This window comes from Sus scrofa, chromosome 14 (genome assembly GCF_054392235.1).
Source record: "Sus scrofa isolate SSC_HxYL_T2T_F1_AM1 chromosome 14, Sscrofa_HxYL_maternal_Yorkshire_Landrace_v2.0, whole genome shotgun sequence".
Taxonomy (NCBI): Eukaryota; Metazoa; Chordata; class Mammalia; order Artiodactyla; family Suidae; genus Sus; species Sus scrofa.
Genome location: NC_139396.1, coordinates 71186460 through 71209758, shown reverse-complemented (window position 1 = coordinate 71209758; position 23299 = coordinate 71186460). Strand labels below are relative to the sequence as shown.

Below are 23299 nucleotides of genomic sequence, written 5' to 3'. Positions count from 1 at the left end.
TACTAGATAAGAGCTGCATCTGCAACCTACACCACAGCTCATGGCAATGACGGATCCTGAACCCATGAGCCAGGCCAGGGATCAAACCCATGGTAGTCGGATTCGTTTCCACTGAGCCATGATGGGAAATCCCAATCCATTTCTTGACCAATATTGCTAACAAGAGGCTGAAGAAAGCGTTTCAATTATTTTATTTATTTATTTATTTATTGTCTTTTTAGGGCTGCATGTGGAAGTTCCCAGGCTAGGGGTTGGATGGAGCTGTAGCTGCTAGCCTACACCACAGCCACAGCAATGTAGGATCCGAGCTGCATCTGTGAACTGCCCCACACACAGCTCACAGCAATGCTGTTTCCTTAACCCACTGATCAAGGCCAGGGATTAAACCTGCATTCTCATGGATAGTAGTAGGGTTCTTTACTGCTGAGCCATGATGGGAACTCCGGTTTCAATTCTTTTTTTTTTTTGTCTTTTGTCTTTTGTCTTTTGCTGCTGTTGTTGTTGTTGCTATTTCTTGGGCTGCTCCCGCGGCATATGGAGGTTCCCAGGCTAGGGGTTGAATCGGAGCTGTAGCCACCGGCCTACGCCAGAGCCACAGCAACGCGGGATCCAAGCTGCGTCTGCAACCTACACCACAGCTCACGGCAACGCCGGATCGTTAACCCGCTGAGCAAGGGCAGGGACCGAACCCGCAACCTCATGGTTCCTAGTCGGATTCGTTAACCACTGCGCCATGACGGGAACTCCCGGTTTCAATTCTTCATATTTATTTATGTATTTTGGCCGCACCTGAGGCATGTGGAAATTCCCAGGCCAGGGGTCAAACCTGCATCACAGCAGCAACTCAAGCCACTGCAGTGACAATGTTAGATCCTTAATCCATTGTGCTACAAAAGAACTACCAATTTATTATTTTTTTATTTTTTGCTTTTTAGAGCCACACCTCTGGCATATGGAAGTTTCCAGGCTAGGGGTCAAATAGGAACTGCCGCTGAGGCCTACACCACAGCCACAGCAACTTGGCATCTAAGCCACATATGCAAACTACACCACAGCTCATGGCAACGCCAGATCCCCAACCCACTGAGCAAGGCAGGGATCAAACCCTCATCCTCATGGATATTAGTCAGATTCGTTTTCATTGCACCACAATGGGAACTTCCAATTTTTAAAAGTGAGTCACTTTCCAGAAAAAAATGCCTTGCTGTCCAGGGAGTAAATATCACTGCTGTCGTTCCCCTCCCCGCCCGCTAGGGGTCTCTGTGGAGCCTCCCTGGAGAGGCTGTAGAAGGCTCCGCGCCGGACTGGGACCCAGTGGTAGGGTTGAGTCGGGCTAGCGGTCCTCTCCTCCCACCCTGCCTCCCTTCCTAGGCCCAGGCTGGGTGCCCACAGCCTCATCCTGCAGCAGCTCAGGACCCTGTCTGCTGGGAGCTACCGCTGGGAACTACTGTCTGTGTATGGCTCCCCAGCATGGTCTGTGATTGCAGGTTGCCTGACCAGATGGTGAGGCCCCTGGTCATCACAGGGAGTATATGAGCCTGGAGGATCCTGTCTTGCCTGCGGTCACCATCCCTCCTCTGATTCTCATCTACTTATCCTATCTCAGGAGGCTGACCAAGAGACAGCCTGGGCGCCCAGTACCCCACTCAGTCCCTCTGGTCCCTCCCTCTTGGGGCCTCTGTTTCCCCATCTATAAATTGTCCGTGATTCTGTCCTCAGCTGGGGAGGCTGGCTAGCCTCTTCCTCCTGCCTCAGTTTCCCCTGGGACACATTTTACTATCACTTTCCTCACAGGGGCTATAGTGTCATCTTCCAGGTGGACTGGCTGAGGCTCCAAGGAGTCGGGAAACTTGCCCATGGGTATGGCCACCTGTCTCTGGCTCACTGGAGGTCAGAGGTCAGGCAATCAGACCAGCTAGGGACGAACCTTCCAAAGATAGCCTGGTAAGGAGGGGGAAAAGTGAACCCGACTCCTCTCAGACTCCCTACCGCCTTGGGAAACTGAGGGCCGGAGAAGCGCCAGCTGCCCAGAGTCACCCAACACCAGGCCTCTGGGACCATAGGCCCGGCTCGCCCCGGGAAGGACGGGATCTTTGGGTAGGGCCCCGCCTGGCCAGCCCTCCCTGCCCACCTCCCCCACCCTGGCCGCGGGCTCGGGGAGAGAGTAGAACAAAAGGCGCGGGGGCGGGGCGGACGGCCGGGGGCGGGGCGGAGGCTATAAGGGGTGGTGGCCGGCGCGGCCCAGCAGGCCCAGCAGCCCCGGGGCGGATGGCTCGGGCCACCGGGCTCCGAAGCGCGGCCCCGCGCGCCCTCCTGCTCCCGCTGCTGCTGTTGCTGCTGCTGTTCCCGCCGCCGCCGCTGCTGGCCCGGGCCCCGCGGCCGCCGGTGAGTGGCGGCCCCCAGTTGAGGGGCGCCGGGCACGCGGGCTGGACCCACGGGGACGCGCGGGGTGGCCAGGCGCGGCCCGATCCCCGAAACGCTGTCTGGGTCCCTGGGGGCGTGATAGATAATGAGCTTCCTGTCCCTGGAGGTGTGCAAGTGGAGCCTGCGCCGGGATCCCTCAGGCCGGTGAGGCGGGACTCCGCGCTAGACGCACGCCCCCTCCCAGCCCCGGGACCTGCTCCTTGATGTCCGGCCGCGATACTGGGGTGTGTGTTGGGGTAGGTATAGAGGGAGTGGCTACAGGGCCACCTATTCATTGCAGGGACAAAGCCAGCAGGACTCGGGCTGGTGTCAGCCTGCGGGTGTGTGGCCTCAGTGAGCATACCTCCTGGCTGGGAGGGTTAAGGAAGCCCTGGGGAGGGACAGCGGGCACCGGAAAATAGGGTCTGAGCCTGGAGGAGGAGCCACCCCCAGGGAAACCTGTCCGTGGTGAGATTCGAAGGCCATGAGCCTGGAGGCAGTGTGGGAAGAAAACTAGTGTGTGTGACTGTGAGGTGGAGGTGAGAAAGAAGGGATCAAGAGCAGGTAGAGACCCTGTGAGAGCAAGGGTGAGGTGAGTCTGGGAAGGGAGTTGAAGGTGTGATGAGGACAGGAGGGGAGGAGGGACAAACTGAACCGGGCGTGGGTTTGTGTGTATAACCGGGCATGCGTGTGTGTGTGTGTGTGTGTGTGTGTGTGTGTGTAATAGCCTATGTGTGCCCCAGAGGCTGCATACTCCCCTCCACCTGGGGCTTTTGGGGCACCAGTCCCAGGAGTGGCCAGGTGGGCTTGGGGACACAGCCTGAGCAACTGCAAGTCCACTCAGACCCCAACCTCCAGCCAGCTCAGGCAGAGATGGGAGCCTAGAGGGGTGCTGGCAGTCTCAGGACAGGTCTGGTGAGGTGGGGAGTCTGACCAGGCTGAGCCTCAGTGTCCAGCGTCGGACTTGGGCAGCCAGTTCTGCCCTGGCTATGGGAGGAGGAAGGAATAGAAGGAGTGGGGGGCATCTCAGTCCAGGGCCCTCATCCCCAGCCCTTCCCAGGCCCCTGGACCTTGGGGCAGAGTCAGGGATCACCCTGGGTAGCTGTTGAGCCCCCAGATTGGGGAATTGGAGAGACCGGGGTTTGAATCATGTGACCCTCGTTGAGCCTTCTGCCACCTCAGAACCTCATCCTCCCATTCCTCTCCAGGTGGGTGGGAGGTGACAGTGCCCACCGCTGGGCAGAGAAGTAAGTGAGGTGAAGCTGGGAGAGGACTCAGCCAAGCACGCTGGAGACATTCTGTCACCTGTAGCTGCCACTTTGCCGCATGTGTGGGGTCAGTTGGGGCCGGGTCTGAGCTGGGCTGTTGTCTGTCACGCTGCAGATATGCAGGGAGCATTTGGGGTCACCTCCGATGTGTTTATCCCCAGGCTGCTGTCGGCAGGCCCAGAAAAGCTCTGTAAATATTTATCCATCCCAGTTCACAGCCTTTAGGCTTGATGAAAGCTCCGCAGCCCAGTGGGTCGGATGCTGCCTTCCCTTGTGGAGCCAGCAGGGGCAGGGGCAGGGTGGGGGAGCTGGACCTGCCTGCCTACTAGCTGTCGGACTTGGGCAGGTTGCTTAATGTCTCTGAGCCTCAGAGGGACATAGAATGGCATGGGCATGCTCTCCTGCCTTCCTTACAGCCCAGGTGTCCTTCCCTCAGGGTCACTTGCCCACAGTGAAGGGAGTAGCTGTAATTATCCCACTGGACCAACAGCAGACAGGTCCAGAGAGGGGCATGGCCAGCCTGGCCTTCCTGGCAGTTTCCAGTCAGGTTCTTCCCGCCCCTGCCCTCTGCACGCCTCCCATTTTCCTGATGGGAAGTTGACCCAGCGGCTCACTCCGAGTCTCTAGCTCAGCCAAGAGATGGAGTTCCCCGAAAAATTCCTCGAGTATGTTTGAGGGCTGTGGTTTGGTGCCTGCCAGGCAAGGGCAGGGTGAGCGAGCTGGGCACCCACCCCAGGGCAGGCCAGGGGAGGCCACCAGCTGAGGAGGAGGTGGGGATGCACAGAGGAGGAGCACTGCCCAGGAATGTCGGTTTTGGAGACAGGCCAGAGAGCTGGGCGGGGGGCTGTGAGGGGCTGTGGGTAGAGAGGCTTGAGCCCCAGCTCTAGGCCCAGCTCTTGCCTGACTTGCTGTGTGACCCTGGGCCAAGACCTTGACCTCTCTGTGTCTGTTTCTTCCCCTGGGAAGTGGGGTGATGTCTGCTCCCCAATCCCTCAGGGCTGTAGAGAGGCAAGGTGTGGTTTCTGCCCACCACCCACCTCACTGCCTCCCAACAGCCCTCGGGGGACTGGCGCACCCATCTGTGGAATCAGGTTGCTGCGTGCCGGGCCTTGCCGCTAGGGCTCCTGGCCCCAGCTCAGAAAGGACTCGGGAAGAGAGAGGGCGGGAGGTCAGCATGGCAGGGAGGGTGTGTCCCAGCCCAGCAATGGGGAAACTGAGGCCAAGAGCCCTTAAATGATGGGCTCCACTGGCAGAGGCTTGATCCTAGTGCCTCCTGCTGATTCATGCCTCAAGACCAATGACTGTGACATGGTCAGGGAGCAAGAGGCCCCTGGCTTGCGAGTGGACATAGCCGGAGAGCTCCCTTCTAGCTGAGACTCCTTTTTAAGATTTCAAGTCTGGGAGTTCCCATGGTGTCTCAGCGGTAACAAACCTGACTAGTATCTGTGAGGATGCTGGCTCCATCCTTAGCCTTGCTCAGTTGGTTAAAGGATCCAGTGTTGCCGTGAGCTGTGGTATAGGTCACAGATGCGGCTCCAATCTGTCATTGCTGTGGCTGTGATGTAGGCCTACAGCTGCAGCTCCGGTTTGACCCCTAGCCTGGGAACCTCCATATACTGCGGGTACAGCACTGAAAAAAGAAAAAATCAAGTCTGGAAATGTTGGGGGACCTGGAGGGTTGTAGGAGCTCAAGGGAATTTGGTGGAGCTGATTCCTAGGTGTGGGAGGGGAGGGCCCACGGGGCCGAGAAGCCAGAGCAGATAAGAGGCTCTTCTCTGCGCCAGATGCTGCAGGGGCATTACAGAGGGAGGTCATGATGTGACACCGTTCCATTTGACAGATAGCAAAGAGGAGACTAAGGACAGTGACTTGCCCAGGGCCACTCCATCCAGGGTCTCCACAGCATAGCACTGGGCCTTCTGAATCTCAAACCATGGCCCTTTCTGCTGTACTGAGAGTACCAGGGGCCTGGGTATGGATTTGGTGCCTCGTGGGAGCAGGAGAAGACGGCACAGTGTGTGCCCGTCATCCATGCTCCCTCTGTGACTGGCTGCTCCAGGCCTCTCTGGAGGGCAGAGAAGAGGACAGGTTTCTGCTTAAGAACAGGAACAGATCTGGCAGGCTGAGCTCCGGGCTGTCTGGGGCTCCCAAGGGAGGATCCTCGGACCCCTTGCCAGGCTTAGGGGAAGGAATGTGTTTATCCTGGAGGTCAGGGGGCAGCGTGGCGAGGGGAAGGGTTGAGCCACATGGGCCTGGGGTCCACATCCTCAATGTGACACCTGGCAGAGTTATCACCCCCACCTCACACCGGAGGTGGGGGCGGGGGGTTGGTGAACCTCCCTGCAAAGCTCCTGGGAAGCAGCAGGTGCTTTATAATTTCCCTTCTTCCTCTTCTGTCACCAAGGTGAGGCCAGCCTGGGTCCCTCCTCCAGGGGCAGGGTGACTCCAGCCTGAAGAACAGTGCAGAGTAGCAGGTAGGGGGTGGGCTGCTCCCCGGCAAGTTGCTTAACTTCTCTGGGTTCTGGGTCCTCATCTGAGAAGTGGGGATGCTGATGGCGGAGATGGGGTGTGGTCCCACCAGGGGCTAAGAGCGTGTCCGTGGAGCTGTTGGCCGGGTCCTGGCCTACAGACAGGTACAATAGCAACCAGCACTTCCTAACAGCATGCCTGGTGTCGGCTGGGTTCTACCACGTGACGAGCCATTCCTAAACAACTCTGAAATGGGGGCAGACTGGCCCAGAGCCCCAAACCCCAAGTTACTCCACAGCCCCACAGGGGTTCAGAAGCTCTAGTGTCCAGAAGATCCCTTTGTCGCAGGGTATCCTTGGGATTGAGTGGCCTGGGGGGTTGAGTACTTGGTGACTCTGGAATCAGCTGCTGGGGGGTTGGGAGACTAATTGGAGCTCGGGGCGCCTGGGGCCTGGGAGAGCCGCCAGAGGCTGAGGCCGAGGGTGGGGCCTGGGTGGCCCAGCTCCCGCCCCAAATATGGCTGTGGGGAGGCCATGGTGCCCCGACCAGACAGGCCCAGACCAGACAAGCGCTGAGGCTCTCAGCAAACAGCCTGCTCCATGCCTCTCCCCTAGCTTTACCTTCACCTACGGCCTGGGATGCCAGAGTCCTCCCCTGGCCCTGCCATGCCCTTGCTGGGGGACCCCACAGGCCCTCCCAGCCTCTCTGGGCTTCTGCTGAGAACTATGACCCCACCCCACCCCACCCCACCCCCGCCCTGGGACTCACAGAGGATGACAGCTCTGGGTTAGAAGCATTGTTTGTAGTCCAGGGGCTCTGGCCGATGGGCCTTGGCGTCTGGTAACTGTCCACACCCCATATGCGCATGGAGGGGGAAGCAGATCCTGTCCAGCCCCACTGTGTGCCCAGCCCTGGAAGGGCGTGAGTGAAACTGACCCCAGACCTCAGCCCTCAGTTCCAGGTGCCCGTAGCTGGTGCCTGGCCCGTGCTGAGGCTTTGCACACAGCGCTTGGCTCACCCTCAGATCCACACCAGGAAGAAGTATCACCCCATCTGTCTGGTGAGCAAATCAAGGCTGGGCTGCAGGCCCTCCACGCTGGGGAGTGGCCGTGGTGGGCATCCTGGGCAGGAGCCAGCTCACTTAAGGAGAGGGCTTTGTGGGGTCCATCCGTGGGTGTGTGTGAAGATCACAGCCCAAATGGGGGGAGTGGGTGACCGGCAGCCTGGGGCCTCCGGGAGGGGGCGGGAGGCAGTAGGAGGCCTTGGAATTGGCATTCAGATACCAGTCAGCCTGTGCCAAAGGCCCTTGCTGTGTGACAGCCTAGGCTTGGCCATGGGCACAGAGGGCTGGGGTGGACCGAGGGCGGGATGCGGTCCACACCCAGATTGTGGGCCACTAGCACGCAAAGCCTGAGCAGAGCCCCCCCCATCCTCTCTCTGCACAGGATGTTCACCACCGCCACCCAGTGAGGAGGGGGCCGCAGCCCTGGCCTGAAGCTCCTCGCAGCGGACCAGCCCCTGCCCTGGCCTACCAGGAGGCGCCCCGGCCTGGTGGTGGCCCCAGACCTCCCCGCTGTGGCGTGCCTGACCCACCTGGGGGGCCAAGTGCGCGCAACCGCCAAAAGCGGTTCGTGCTGTCTGGTGGGCGCTGGGAGAAGACCGACCTCACTTACAGGTAGGGCCAGTAGCCAGGAGTAGACACAGCCCTGCCTGTCGTGGAGCTAGGTGATAACCAGGTCTTGGTTCAGATCTGTCACTGCAACCAGGAATCCTCGCAGGTAGGGAACAGTGGAGGTAGGACAGGTAATAATAGTTCAGGTGACCTGAGCCTCACCCCCTCCCACACCTTACCCCACGCCGCCACCGCCCAGTGTTGCAGATGCTGAGGCTTACACATCCTGTAGGGGGCGCCCGACCTGGGAGAGAAAGCCTGAAGACTGGTGTGTCCCACTGCATTGGCACCTAAACTGCTGGGGCCCCAGAAAGGCCCTGAGATGGGAGCTGGGAACCAGGAGTGGGGCAGGTCCAGGGGCCACGTTCTCCCCATGGTGAGCAGTACAGTCAGGTCTAGAAGGTGGGGCTTGGGAGTCCTGGTCCTGTTCTTCAGCCGGATGAAGACACCTGTGTGCACCTAAGGATACACCAACCCACACAAAGATGTGCCCATGCGGCAGAGGGACCAGTGTGCCTGAGGCCCAGAGCACACCTGGCCTCTGGTCCTGCATGTGTGCACCCCTACTGAGCATCCTGGGGCAACTCCTGGCCCAGCGGGCATCTGGGGCTGACCCTGCCCTGAGCCGGGCCCAGGCCCCACTTCCTCCCCCCAGGATCCTCCGGTTCCCGTGGCAGCTGGTGCGGGAACAGGTGCGGCAGACGGTGGCAGAGGCCCTACAGGTGTGGAGCGATGTGACGCCACTCACCTTCACCGAGGTGCACGAGGGCCATGCCGACATCATGATTGACTTCACCAGGTGAGCCAGTGGCCTGGGGCCCCTCCAGAAATGAGCCCCACCTGTCAGCAGCCACTGACTCTGCCCCCACCCCCCTGCAGGTACTGGCATGGGGACAACCTGCCCTTTGATGGACCTGGGGGCATCCTGGCCCATGCCTTCTTCCCCAAGACCCACCGAGAAGGGGATGTCCACTTTGACTATGATGAGACCTGGACAGTGGGGGACAACCAGGGTATGAGCTGGGGACCCACTTTCCAGAGGAGGCTGCTGGGAATCATAGAGATCGGGGGCTTGCTAGGGTCCTGAGCTGGGCCTGGTGCTTGCTGCAGAAACTTGGGGATTCTCTCTCCCTTTTCCAGGCACAGACCTCCTGCAGGTGGCAGCCCACGAATTTGGCCACGTGCTCGGGCTGCAGCACACAACAGCTGCTAAGGCCCTCATGTCCCCTTTCTACACCTTCCGCTACCCGCTGAGCCTCAGCCCAGATGACCGCAGGGGTATCCAGCACCTCTATGGGCAGCCTCAGCTAGCCCCCACCTCGGGATCCCCAGACCTGGGCCACAGGGCTGGGGTGGACACCAATGAGATTGCACCACTGGAGGTGAGGCCTTGCTCCCAGCCCTCAGCCCCCCCCTGCTGGCCTCTGTGGCTCTTTCTCACCATCCTCTCCTACCCCAGCCGGACACCCTACCAGATGCCTGCCAGGTCTCCTTTGATGCAGTTGCCACCATCCGTGGTGAACTCTTCTTCTTCAAGGCAGGCTTTGTATGGCGGCTGCGCAGGGGCCACCTGCAGCCTGGCTACCCTGCACTGGCCTCTCGCCACTGGCAGGGACTGCCCAGCCCCGTGGATGCAGCTTTTGAGGATGCCCAGGGCCACATCTGGTTCTTCCAAGGTGAGTGGGGGATGGAGGTCACACTCAGGAGACTTCAGGGAGCCAGGAACGTCGTGACCAAGGCTAGGGACAGAGAGGGACAGGATGGGCAGATGGAGGGTGTCCCAAAATCTTGGGGCAAGAGAGAGCATGGCTCTCTCCTTTGGGAGGCACAGCTGGGAGGCTTCCTAGAGGAGGCAGCTCTGGAGGTATGAGTAGAATAGAAGGTATTGCACTCCATGGAGCATGTCTGATTGCTAACCCTGGTCTAGAGACGAGGCTCTGAGACTCAGAGGTGGTGAAGTGACCTACTGAAGGCAGAGCTTGGATGTGACCTAGGTCTGGAGAGCTGAGAGCCTGCAGCATTGCAGGTGGCAAGGCTTCACAAACAAATGCCCAGCCAGGGCCTGCTGCGGCAGGATGGCACCCTGGGGTGGGCAGCAGGGCTTATCCAGTGCAGCCAAGTGCACGGAAGGAGCCGGGCCCAGGTGGCCTCTCTGCTGTTTAAAATAACCTTCCCCATGTGTAACTCTTAGCACCTGCATCACCCGATGTCCTCTTGCAGATATGGGGTGTGTGTGTGTGTGTGTGTGTGTGTGTGTTCACGCGCGCGCCAAGCCGGCATTACTGGCCTTCATGTTTTATGGACAAGGAAACATGGCAGTGGTGGCTGGATGTGACAGATGGGCAGCTCCACTGCAGCCTCCCCTCTCCGGCAGGAGCTCAGTACTGGGTGTATGATGGTGAGAAGCCAGCCCTGGGTCCCGCACCCCTCTCTGAGCTGGGCCTGCCCGGCTCCCCTGTCCACGCCGCCCTGGTCTGGGGCCCTGAGAAGAACAAGGTCTACTTCTTCCGAGGCGGAGACTACTGGCGCTTCCATCCCAGCACCCACCGTGTGGATAGCCCCGTGCCTCGCCGGGCCACTGACTGGCGAGGGGTGCCCTCTGAGATCGACGCTGCCTTCCAGGACGCCGATGGTGCGTGGGGGGCGGGGCACCGGTGGTGGCTTGGTATCAGCGCCCTTCTGCTCCACCTCCTCCTTGTGCCAGGGCAGCATTAGACCCCTGTGTTGTAGAAGAGGAGACTGAGGGCCAGAGAGGTGCAGGGACTTGCCCAGGTCCCTAGGTCATAGCTGGTAAAATAACCACTGCTTGCTGAGGGCCGATGAGCCTCCAGGTAGAGTGCTGAGCTCCGTCCCTGTCTCATGCAGTTCCCAGATGCTGCACCTGTTGTGAGCCCAGTTTCCAGAAGAGCAAACAGAGGTTTAGGCAAGGAGGTCCCTAACTGGGCGGGAAGTCCCTGCTCCTAGCCAAGAGCCACGAGCTCCAGGGACTTGCAGGCCACCGCTCTCTCCCATGTCCTCCCTTTTCTTTGTGTCCCCACGTCAGGACCTGCTGGGAGAGCTGTCATGCAGTGACCTCGGGCTCTGAGGTTACAAGTAGCCAGTGTCACCCACCTTGACTCAAGGCTTAGGATGGACTTTCCCAAGAGGCAGGAGTTGGGCCTCGGGGGCTCCAGCCTCTGTCAGGTTGAGTGGTAGCTCAGACAAGACCTCCGGGCAGGCAGAAGGGCTCACCCAAGGGAAGGGAGGTTTTGGAAAGGATACCCTGGGGTTTCAAGGAACTCAGCAGCGGCCAAGGCATGGGACCTCCCGCGGTGCCCATCCCTGTGTCCACTCACCTGGCCCTGCCCTCCACTCTCCGCAGGCTATGCCTACTTCCTGCGTGGCCGCCTCTACTGGAAGTTTGACCCTGTGAAGGTGAAGGCCCTGGAGGGCTTCCCCCGCCTCGTGGGCCTGGACTTCTTTGGCTGTTCCGAGCCTGCCAACACTTTCCGCTAGCCACGGCTTGGATGTCCTCAGGGCTCCTGACCCTTGTCTGGCCAGCTGGAGACCGCGGTCATCTTTGTTGCTGTGGGCACCAGGCTTGGCACAGAGCCCTGGGGGGTGGGGAGGAGGGCTGCTGCCACCAAGACTGCAGGGGGGCCATGCAGGTCATGGCCAGCTGCCATCAACCGTCTCAGACTTGGACCAGGAGGCTTTAGTGTTAAGAGTGAGGGTGGCTGAGGGTGCCCATGGCTCCACCATTCCCGTGCAGGTCACGGTAAAACCCAGCTGCCCTTGGTCTCCACCCTCATCTCTCAGGTAGGACCTTGGCTGGGCTGGGGGAGCTGGAGTCCTCACCATCCCTGCTGCGGGGGTTCCACAGGGTGCTGGTGGTCTCGGGGCCCTGTGCCTTCTGCCCTTTCCCGAGAAGTCAGCTCTGGGTGGGTGCTTGCAGCTGGCCGTCTTCCAGCTGGTAATTCTGGAGACCTGTTCCCAAGATCCAGGCCAAAACGTCCAGTCAGCTGGTGAGGGGGGTGCTTTCTGCTCAAGACCCCGGGCCCTGGAGGCCCCAACATACCTCAGTCGTGTCACGGGTCAGATCCTCTTCAGCCCTCCCCAACCCCAGGTCCTCCAAAGCCATGTAAATGTGTACAGTGTGTATAAAGCCTTTCTTTCTTTCTTTCCTTTTTTTTTTTTTTTTTAACTGAGGACTGTCATTAAACATGGTCATTTTCTACCTGCCTGCCTAGGGTCTCTGTGTGATTACAAGGCCAGGATGGGGGGAGAGCTGGCACAGGGAGGTGGGAGGCCTGGCTGGGGACCTGCTCTATCCTAAGAGCCAGGGTTGCAGCCCACCCCACTCTGAAGCCCCTGGTCCTTGGGGCTGGGTGCCGGGCTCTACCTCATCTTACTAGATGCCTTGAGTGACTTTTTTTTTTTTTTTTTTTTTTTTGTCTTTTGTCTTTTTAGGGCCACACCTGTGGCACATGGAGGTTCCCCAGGCTAGGGGTCTAATCGGAACTACAGCTGTCAGCCTACACCACAGCCACAGCAATGCCAGATCCGAGCCACGTCTGTGACCTATACCACAGCTCAAGGCAATGCCGGATCCTTAACCCATTGTGCAAAGCCAGGGATTGAACCCGCAACCTCATGGTTCCTAGTCAGATTTGTTTCTGCTGCACCATGACGGGAACTCCCCTTGAGTGGCTTTGTAATGTTTCCTGCTTCCCTGCTTCTCCACTAAGCGGTGGTCACTTTTTCTGATCCTACTATGCCCCAGCCCCTGTCCTGCTACTGTCAGAACATAGGACAAAACTGGCTAAGAGGACTGACCAGTCCTAACTCTCCAAGGTCTCCTTGCCTTCATCCCAGCCTCTGGGAATCTTCTTCAGAGCTGCAGCCATCACAGCTGCAGTTTGTTAGATGGAACCACAGGAAATTGTCAGCAGGAGGCCGTTTTTGACCCACTGCACTGTTCCACCAGATACATGGATGCTTTGATGCAGGCCCCACTCTGGTTCTAAGCACCCCAGGGCAGGGCTGTATAATTTTAATGCACTGGGCTGGTGGAAGGCACAAAGCCCAGAGTTAAGGAAGGAACGGAGATGGTCTGTAGATGGTCCCCTCCCCTCCAACACTCATCCCAAGCACCAGGCAAGCCAACCGCCTGGGCTTTGGAATCCTGCCAAGCCCAGGAGCCTTCGTCCTCACCACCTCCATCTCTGAAGTTGCAGTAACAGCTGTGGGCCCAGAACTGGGTTATCTGTTCTGGGAACCCTCTCATCTGCTCAGCTGCACTGCGTTCTCCAGGTGGGGAAACGGAGTCACAGGTACTCCGGGCCCCTTCCCGGCTTTCAGGCCTCAATTTGCTTCTCCTCCCCTGGGCTGAGTTCCAGTCCCAGCGGTGAGACTGGGAAAGCCGCAGCCTGAGTCAGGGCCGCCGTTGCTATTTCTGTCCATGAGAAGTGTCCCTTGGGGAGTTCCTTTCGTGGCCCAGGGGCAAGGAATCTGACTAGGAACCATGAGGTTGCCAGTTCAATCCCTGGACTCGCTCAGTGGGTTAAGGATCCGGTATTGCGTGAGCTGAGGTGTAAGTCGCAGACGCGGCTCAGATCCCGCGTTGCTGTGGCTCTGGTGTAGACCGGCAGCTGCAGCTCTAATTAGACTCCTAGCCTGGGAACCTCCATATGCCGCGGGTACGGCCCTAAAAAGACAAAAAAAACCAAAACAAAACACAAAAAAAGTGTTCCTTGATTCTGCCCCCAACCCGCCCCGCTTGCCTGGGAGGAAGGGACACAGGTTGAGGCTTCTTTAAGGGACCCGCGGGGGCGCGCCCCGACCTTTTGTTTAGGCGGCGGCGGCGGCGGCGGCGGCGGCGCGCGCGTTAGCGTCAACGCCCGCGCCTGCGCAGTGAGGGCGGCCTAGTCTGCGGCGGTGGCGGAGAAGCCCGGCGGCGGCGCGAGCACTCGGTCCCGCCCGCCCTTCGCCTCTAACTCCGGCTTCCCTGGGCTTGGCGCGCTCCGGCCCTGCCTGACCCCTCCCAACACTCGCAGCCACGCCGGGCTTTGGCTGCCTGTCTCCGCCGCCGCAATGATGATGATGGCGCTGAGCAAGACTTTCGGGCAGAAGCCCGTCAAGTTCCAGTTGGAGGACGACGGCGAATTCTACATGATCGGCTCTGAGGTAGCCCACGGCGCATCCTCGTCCTCCGGGCCCCAGCCGGCCCTGCCCCTGCGGGAGCCTCGGGGCGGGCCTGCGCGGCGGGAATGCGCGTCTCCATTCATCGCGGCGGGCGGGCGGGCGCGGTGGGCGGGGCGTGGTCGGGCGAGGGGGTGATCGATCAGGTCCCGCCCCGCGCTCTACTGTGGTTTTACCCACCCGTGTCGCAGGGTCCAGGACGCGCCCGGATGCCGGGGCTGGGGCGTCCTGGTGGCCCCTGGTTCCATGATGAGTTCCAAAACTCCATCGGGAAGCACAGAAGCGGGGTTTTTAGTCGTCCCCTGCCACACCTTGGGGGGAAGATGTTGGACCCCCCCCACATGCATCCTTTCCCGTTGCTGCAACTGGGACCCTGAAATCGCAGGTTCGAAGCACCCAGCTTAGTGAGGACTCACCCGCACTGCGTTCATTGACTTCGAGGTGGGCAGGGAGGTGTTTTGACCTTTAATTAATGGTGAGGAAACAGGTTGGGAGGAAGATGCTTGCTTTTGGATGGATAAGGCTCCAGTTTGTGAGTTAGATCTATCAGCAGTTTCGGAAGCAGGTGACACTTTGAATGTCGTGGACTGACTTTTTTTTTAAAGAGCCTAACGATCTTTAATCCTTAGCTAAAGTGGCAGCAGTTCGTAGAGTCAGCTGGATGACTAACTTTAGGAAAACCCTACAACTGGTCCTTTATTGGTAGTTCATACAAAGTATATTAAGTTTTTCCAGATTGCCTCAAACTAATCCTTTTTGGCAGTCCCCAGTTAGTGTGTGTATACACACACTTACACGCATGTATTTTTAAATTATGCATATACAATTCAGATGTGCAACTACCAAGCAGTAGTGTCCCCCACATGTAAGGAGGTAAGTGGAAGTCCGGAGGTGTTAAAGCAGATAACAAATGCTGACGGTTTTCCATATTAAACATTTCATCCTTTTCTTTTCCCCCAGGCTGTACCTGCGCATGTAGAAGTTCCTAGGCTAGGGATTGAATTAGAACTGCAGCCACAGGCCTATGCCACAGCCACAGCAACACTAGATCCAAGTCTCGTCTTCGACCTACACCACAGCTCACCGCAGTGGTGGATCCTTTACCCACCGAGTGGGGCCAGGGATCGAGCCCGAAACCTCATGGATACTAGCTGGGTTTGTCATCGCTGAGCCACAAGGGGAACTCCCCCCCTTTTTTTTTTCTTCACAATGTTTGGGTTTTTTCCTTCACAGTTGAACATGGTGTGAATGAATTAAGTCTTATAATGGTCACACTGGGGCTTTCAGGACACCCTGTAATCCTTGGCTCCTCTGAGTTTTATTGAGTTATGAGACCATTGTTGTCAGTAGCAACAGAACTCTAGTGTTTCCATTTTTTACCAGTTTTTATAAAACACAAGGGACAGGATGTAATACATTTTCCCTGTCATCACAGAAATGCTACCCTTGAAAGCTAGCTGTGCTGGGGAGGAACCAGTCCCTGCCATAGCTCAGAATGGTCCTCATGGAGTGGTAGGTACCTGCTCAAATGTGGGATACAAAGGCAGGAGAGGAGTTTCAGTCTGTGATAATGAGCAGATTGTTTAAAGAAACCTTTATGTGATCTAATGGACAGGAAGAGCAGTCACTTTGGCCTTGGCTCTGAGTTGGAGATACACTTTTGAAAATCCAGGTTGCAGAAGTTTCCTGGTGGCCCAGCAGGTCAAGGATCCAGCATTGTCACTGCCATGGCTCTGGTTACAGCTGTGGCTCAGGTTCAATCCCTGACCTGGGAATTTCTGCATGCCATGGGTGGGGGCAAAAAAAAAAAAAAAAAAAAAAAAAATCCAGCTTGCATTTATTATTAGGTGGAGCAAATTGAGAAGCAGCATATGGCTAGGTGGGCAGAACGTCAGGAGGCCTGGTTCTAGCTCTGCCTCCATGTCACTTTTCTCGTGGCTCTAAGGAGATGCTTAGATTAGATGATCTCTAAGATCTGAAAGCTAACTGCAGTCTTCTCTTTCAGCCCTGTTGAGTGAGAACATTTGCCCAGAGACACATTTTATAGAGACCAGATGGGAGAAAGGAGAGGCTGTGCTTTCAGGGGCCTGGCTTAGCAATCATCAGACCGTGGGAGTTCTGGGAAAGGTTCAAGATCAGAGTGCTGTCTCCAGATATCCAGTAGCTCCTCTGACAGCATTGAGTGGACAGCCTCCAGACCCCTTGCCCTTGACAAACAGGCACCATATTCAGCGAGACCGGCCAGCCTTAGCAGCACCCACTGTGCCCCCTCCCCAGTTGGGTGTGCAGCCTTGGGAGGGCATCTGCAATTGCAGTGAGTGTGTCGTCCCTCTCCTGTCATCTGGAGGCAGCTGTAATCACCAAACTGGAGTCACAACTGAGAGGACCCTAGGAAGTCCCCTTATCCACACCTTCACTTTGCATTTGGGAAACCGTGGTCCAGATGGCAAAGGCTGGTTCTGGGAAAACCCAACAAGGCAGAACCCTGATCTCAGTTCTAAAGGGATCATTAGAGTCAGTGTCTTTTCAAAAACCTAATGGAAACTCTATGTTTACCCTTGGATGGTAACGACACTCAAGCCAATGACTCGAGTGGGTCTGTGCCTGCAGTGTGGAGCACGCGTGACCCCATGGCCACATTCTCCCACACTGTTTGGCAGCTCTGGTTGTCCATCATGTAGATCTTTTATTCCTGGAGAATGCAGAAACTTTTAAATAGTAAACATACTATATTGGGGTAGGTAAATGAGAAAATAGTGGAAGTGGTCCTTGTGGGGTGAACTTCACAGTAAATAAATATTTGACCCATGAGTAAGAAGACTTGGGAAAGGGAAGTGATTTTCAGTCACAGGTGGAGCCAGCGCCCATTCCCCTGCCACGTGACTCAGAAATGACCATGTGATAGTTTTTTTGAAAAGTCAGTGAAACAATGAGGTTTTCTGGAGTTCCCGTCATGGCGCAGTGGTTAACGAATCCGACTAGGATCCATGAGGTTGCGGGTTCGGTCCCTGCCCTTGCTCAGTGGGTTAACGATACAGCGTTGCCGTGAGCTGTGCTGTAGGTCGCAGACTCGGCTTGGATCCTGCTTTGCTGTGGCTCTGGCGTAGGCTGGCAGCTACAGCTCCGATTAGACCCCTAGCCTGGGAACCTCCATATGCCGCAGGAGTGGCCCAAAGAAATAGCAAAAAGACAAAAAAAACCAAAACAAAACAATGAGGTTTTCTTTATAAAAACTTCAGGGCTAGATCTCTTTTCATCAAGTAAGTCATATGTTGAGTATTTGGGACAGGCAAACTGAAGCCATTGTTTGGGGTGGTAATGATTTATATAGCAATCTAGTGATTGCTGATAAGTGCTTTTTAAACTCTTTGGAAAATTCTTTTGGCCTTTCTGGTTTGAGTTTTGTTACTAAACAAAGCTACAAGGGCCATGGGGAAAATTATCCTGCATCTGTCTAAAATTAAAGGCCCTTTTTGGTCTTTATTACATCGTAAAAATATCAAAGTCATGTTCTTAAGATAAAAGAAAGTCAGAGGGCCTTACATTTCTGTAAAGTGCCAGAGATCCTTAGTCCAAAATCAGCATCATCCCTGCTTCTCTGTGAGCTTCGGGTCCTTTCTGAACTTGGTTGGGTGGTGGGGATGCAGATGTTATTCCCCTGCCAGAGGGGCAGATGTGGGCCAGATCAGAACTTATGTTGAGTTGAGCCCTTGGTGTCAGCAGGATATGTTTTTACTACAGCTGGAAGCCTGGCGCCTGGGGGCCAATTTGCAGTCTGTTTGTCAGTGGTCCAACAGAGCCTCTGCACCCGGATCGTCCCTTTTGGCCCCTGTGCGACCCTTATAATGAGCCTTCTTGCTTTACTCATAGGTGGGAAACTACCTCCGTATGTTCCGAGGTTCTCTGTACAAGAGATACCCCTCGCTCTGGAGGCGACTAGCCACTGTGGAAGAGAGGAAGAAAATAGTTGCATCGTCACATGGTAAAAAAACAAAACCTAACACTAAGGGTGCGTCTTCACGAGGGTTTGTAAACCTGTTTCAAAACCACTCGCTTCTATCATGAAGATAAAACGTTTTCACTCCAGCGTGTCTTGGGGCGGGATCCTGGGGTGGGCCCGGGTCAGGTGGTCTCTGCCGAGGCTGGGAGCAGAGGGCGTGGGGTGCAGGGGGCGGGGCCGGGAGGTGAAGACACGTTGGTCTCAAAACGTTTTAGGAATGCTGTGATGCTCTGCCGCCGCCTCTCCGCGGTGCGTCGCCAGCCATCGTCACTCTCCATGCGGCCTGAGCGGGAGCGGCAGGGGCCGCCCCAGCCCCCGCCGCCCTCCGGGCTTTCACCGCTTCGCTTCCCAATGCACGTCCGTCCGTAGTAGCGTAGTACCTTGTTCTGCCAGCCGTTCCCCTAGCGCGCGCGTGTGCATGTTGCCTGAGAGCCTGGGGCGCTGGGGCTTCTAGCCGGCGGCGAAGGGTGCTCCCCAGGCCTCTGGTGGGGGGCAAAGCTGCTGTGCGCGTACCCCCGCCCCTTGGAGTCCCCGCATGCCTGTGTGCTTTCCCCGTGAGTGAGTGTGCTTTGCAGTCTGTCCCGTCGGGCTGTGTCTTGTTTGTAGGCGCTGCTGTGGTCTTTTCCACAGCAAAATAGCGTTCTTTTAATGCAGGAGCCGGAGCTGCTTCCCCCCCCCCCACCCCCGCTGCTATAACATTTCACTTGCGCTTTAAAAAGTCTCCCTTTGTCCTCTCCTGCCCCAATGGAGTTCCAATCACCCCTGCAGTGAGCCCCCAGCTGTGCTCCCCTCTGCCAGCCTCTTTCCAAGGAAATCTTGGCCACCCTTCTGCCTCGTGTTTTTGAGACACCTTCCCTGTAACCGATTTATTCCTCCAGGCCACTCTCTCAGCCAGGCTCCATAGGAGAGCTGGGGGTCCAGTGGCCTAGAACTGGCTGCTTCCCAGATGGCTGGCATTGACTGGACCAGGGAATTCCTGTTTGGTGTGAGGCAGTTCTTTCACTCTCTGGGCTCTTGCTTTAAAAGAACTGTGTTTTTCATCTCTCATTCCATCTCCACCTTGCTTGTGTCCTGGACTGCAGTGGTGTCAGACCTCTTCCCACTGGTGGTGTCGCTCTGGAGCCTTCCATGGCCCCGAGGGGCCCCGCTGGCGGAGCCGCACTGTAGCTGCCGCTGCCTGTGCACTTCTCTGTGCCTGGGGCCAGTGCTTCCGGGACACCTTAGTCCACGTCCATCCTAAGGGAGTGCTGACTCTCGAAAGCATGCTAGGGTCCAGACTGCCCTTTTGGAAGAGGCCAGCATCGGCAGTAGTGAGGTTGACGCCTGCTTGTCCCACCTCCTGCACGTGAGGACCTCGGTGTGCTGCATCTCCTGGCTGTTACTGCCCGCTGCCTGCCAGCAGGGTGACCACAGCTGCGTCTCTGGTTGCAGATCATGGATACACAACCCTGGCCACCAGCGTGACTCTGTTAAAAGCCTCCGAGGTGGAAGAGATCCTGGACGGCAACGATGAGAAGTACAAGGCCGTGTCTATCAGCACCGAGCCCCCAACCTACCTCAGGTATCACACCCCCAGCCGGAGCCCACTCTCAAAACACCCGTGGGAATTTTTCTCATAGGCTGCAACCACCATATTTTTTAGTGCTTTACCCACTGTGCTTACATATCGTCTTAGGGTTTCCAAGTTTTCTCTGTCTTTGGAGTTTCTAAGAACTGTAAACCAAGTCTTAGGGTCTGAAGAGTCATTGAGAATTTGGGACCCACCTGTCAGAGAAATTAGTGACCCAGGTAAACTCACAAAATAAATAATAGGTTTTGAATCTATAAACTTAGATCCCTTGAGGAATTCCTTGGTGGCTCAGCAGGTTGAGGACCCAGCATTGTCACTGCTGTAGCACATGTTCAATTCCTGGCCCAGGAACTGCTGCATGCAGGGGGCATGGCCAAAAGAAAAACCAAAAAAAAAAAAAAAAAAAACCAAAAAAAAACCCCAAAGCTTAGATCCTTGAAAGAGTATTTACAGTAACGATTATTAAATAGGCAAGTAATTGGGAAGTTACTACATTGTAGAAAGAGGTTTTTCATCCAGATTTATAAGAAAAACTTGGATGTCCCAATTGATAAATTAGAGTTCCCGTCGTGGCGCAGTGGTTAACGAACCCGACTAGGAACCATGAGGTTGCGGGTTCGATCCCTGCCCTTGCTCAGTGGGTTAACGATCCAGCGTTGCCGTGAGCTGTGGTGTAGGTCGCAGACGCGGCTCTGATCCAGCGTTGCTGTGGCTCTGGCGTAGGCCAGCGGCTATAGCTCCGATTCGACCCCTAGCCTGGGAACCTCCATATGCCGCAGGAGCGGCCCAAGAAAATGGCAAAAGACAAAAAAAAAACCCCCCAAAAAACAAAACAAAACAAAAAACCCAAAACCAATTGATAAATTGATAAAAGGGACCACACTGAAGTACATAGACAGGGATAAACAAACACAGGGAACGATGTGTGTTGTAGTGTGTAATTTTATTTTATTTTACTTTTGCTTTTTAGGGCCGCACCCTCAGCAGATGGAAGTTCCCGGGCTAGGGGTCGAATCAGAGCTGCAGCCGCCAGACTATACCACAGCCACAGTAACGCCAGATCTGAGCCACGTCTGCGACCTATACCACAGCTCACAGCAACGCACCAGATCCCCAACACACTGAGTGAGGCCAGGGATCAAACCTGCATTGTATGGATACTGGTCGGATTTGTTGCCGCTGAGCCACAATGGAAACTCCCCCTGTGTATTTTTTTTTTGTCTTTTTAGGGCTGTACCCGTGGCATATGGAGGTTCACAGGCTAGGGGTCAAGTCAGAGCTGCAGCTGCTGGCCTAGACCACAGCCACAGCAACGCCAGATCCTTAACCCACTGAGCAAGACCCACTGAGCAACCCACAAACTCATGGTTCCTAGTCAGATTTGTTTCCGCTGCACCATGATGGGAACTCCCCCTTGTGTGTAATTTTGAAAATGGCAAGTAAAGGGAGTTCCCTGGTGAGCTAGTAGTGAAGACTGCGCTTTTACCGCCTCAGCCTAAGTTTAATCCTTGGTCTGGGAACTGAGATCCCACATCAAGCTGCTACATGTCCCCATCAAAAAAAAAAAAAAAAAAAAGCAAAGTTAAAGAAGGAGCAACATAAAGAACTGGGAAGATGTCGGAAAGCTGTATACTCACAGCTCTGCAGTGCCTCGGGGTCAGGCATTGTGACCACAGACTTTTGTTCTCTGGCTCATTAATTTCACCCCTGGGAATTTGTTCCAGAGAAAGTATTTAAAAGAACAACAGTATCACTACAAACCTTTCTAAGTACAGAGATGCTCTCGGTGGCACATGGATCATGATGGGAAATAGGAAGCTACTTGAGTGTCCTGCTCTAGGGGAGGGCCAAGTGAGTGAAGAGGCAGACAGCTGAGTAGACTCAGATGTAAAGATGGGTTATAGGTAAGTAGGTTCTGCGATACCCTGAACCCTGGGTCACATGAAGGCATTTATATGCACAAGACCCCAGGAGCACTGAGGCGGGGTTGGGCAGTGTTTCAAGTGATGTGGTTATGGAGAATCATTTTGTAGATTTTCTCTCAACCTTACCATTGGATTGTTTTATAACTCCCCTTGCCCCCTGGAAAAGATGGCATGCATCCAGCCTGGCCTATGCTCTAAGAGGATGCATGCTCTGTAGATTCCTTTCTTCCCAAGGGATCTGGCAAAAAAATAGTACTAGCCAGTATCTGCTAGAGGAGTCTCAGGAGGAAATTATGTGCATATGGACAGGACTTTCAAGTCTGCTGGGAACCTTTTATGGGGTGGTAAATACTCTCGGATGATTCCGTCCTGTGAGGAAAAGCTGAGAGACTAGAACACTGTAGGGTTATGGGGTGGGGGTGGGCTCCAGAAAAGCCACTTTGATGGGCTCCACTGTCAGCAGGAGCCTTCCCAGGGGCTGGCATCTCCCTCCTGGCTGCTGGGCAGGTCGGGCAGAGGCTGGACGCCCCCCTCTGAGTGCTTAGACATACCCCCTTGCGGTGGATGGAAGGTTGAATTACATGATCCCAAATTCTCGGATTCTGTGTCTAGACATGTAGTGCCATGCACCATGTCTGTGACATAACTTACACTGTCTGCTTGAGACTGCGGGCAGGAGGGCTGGCAGAGCGGCTGCGTCCCAGGAGTGGGAGAGGCTGCTGCAGAGATGCCACGGCTTTGGGGGAACCTCAGTTCTGTAGCTGTACCCTCACCACTCCAGAGAGGGTGAATCTAATCGGCAGGAAGCCAGGTGATTGTCATCTTCCCTGGATGGTAGTTATTAAAGGCGTCGTGGTGAGGGTTTGGGGGCATAAATGTGAGTCGCTGCCCCCATGTTGCTCACAGTGTCACAGTGTCACGAGGGATGGTGGCCAAGGGTGATGAAGGGACAGATGGTAGGAGCCCATGCCCTCTGTCTAGAGCAGCTTTGTGCATTTTCTTTTTCTTTCTTTCTCTCTCTCTTTTTTTTTAAGGCTGAACCCTTGACATATGGAAGTTCCCAGGCTAGGGGTTAAATCGGAGCTGCAGCCACTGGCCTATACCACAGACACAGCAACTCAAGATTTGAGCCACATCTGCAACCTACATGTACCACAGCTCATGGCAATGCTGGATCTTTAACCCACTGATCAAGGATAGGGATCGAACCTGTGTCTTCATGGATACTTGTCAGATTTGTTTCTGTTGAGCCACAATGGGACCTCCCAGCTTTGGGTGTTTTCCTAGTAGGGAAAAGCAACTAGTAATTTGGAGCCCTGTGTGGGATGCAAATTTCTGAAATTACTTTGAGCCTCATTTTCTAGAGTGAATTTATCAACACATCTCCCCTCTGCTGTCCTAAAGGTCCGGAGGCAGCAACATTGCCTAGTCTGTCTCAGACTGGACCGTGCGTCTAAAGTAATGCATCTCAGCCTGATGAGTAACTTTGCCTGAGATCCTCAGGGACTGCCAGCCGCTAGCCTCTGTAATCAGGACCCTCTCCGTGTCTCCAGCCCCTGCCCCTGCCAAGCCCATGACTTGTTACCTCTGCCCTATCGCCACCTGTGCTCTGCCTGAATTTCCCCCCCTCCAGAAAAACTCAGTGTTTGAGGCTCTGTCCAGGGCCACTCTTTTGGGCAGCCCCCTGGTGCCCCTTCCTCACAGGAGGGACAGTGCTTCCAAGGAGCCATGCCAAGCATGGAGCACATGGGCTGTGGCTCACGCCGGGCTGGGGACTGCTGTGCACCTTCCCTTAATGCTGTTGCCTCTGAG

The 23299-nt window shown here is 56.0% G+C and overlaps 2 protein-coding genes across 6 annotated transcripts in view; both read left to right on the top strand.

Moving 5' to 3' along the window:
- Window positions 1-2246: 2246 nt before the first annotated feature.
- MMP11 (matrix metallopeptidase 11) lies at window positions 2247-12028 on the top strand. Of its 3 annotated transcripts, none has more exons than XR_014826057.1 (8): window positions 2247-2385; window positions 7586-7815; window positions 8468-8611; window positions 8692-8825; window positions 8953-9194; window positions 9272-9488; window positions 10120-10444; window positions 11174-12028. XR_014826057.1 is itself a non-coding variant. In XM_001929445.6 (8 exons), the coding sequence occupies exons 1-8, from the start codon at window positions 2269-2271 to the stop codon at window positions 11305-11307; spliced, it is 1476 nt and encodes a 491-aa protein (XP_001929480.1). In that variant the 5' UTR covers window positions 2247-2268; the 3' UTR covers window positions 11308-12028. The 3 variants fall into 3 exon arrangements, 2 of the variants coding, with proteins under 2 accessions (XP_001929480.1, XP_084850110.1); XM_001929445.6 differs by having other exon boundaries at window positions 10187-10444; XM_084993984.1 differs by having other exon boundaries at window positions 8438-8611; window positions 10187-10444.
- A 1675-nt stretch (window positions 12029-13703) lies between these two features.
- Window positions 13704-23299, top strand: part of SMARCB1 (SWI/SNF related, matrix associated, actin dependent regulator of chromatin, subfamily b, member 1) — a 31041-nt gene continuing 21445 nt past the window's right edge. For 2 of the 3 annotated variants that reach the window (XR_014826058.1, XM_001929437.5), the window contains exons 1-3: window positions 13704-13977; window positions 17863-18001; window positions 19424-19553. Coding sequence is in view for 2 of the 3 variants with exons in the window: in XM_001929437.5 (XP_001929472.1) it covers window positions 13885-13977; window positions 17863-18001; window positions 19424-19553 (362 nt within the window). In the remaining variant the exon portion in view is untranslated. The remainder of the gene's footprint in view (window positions 13978-17862; window positions 18002-19423; window positions 19554-23299) is intronic. The other variant, XM_001929438.6, reaches the window with a different exon arrangement.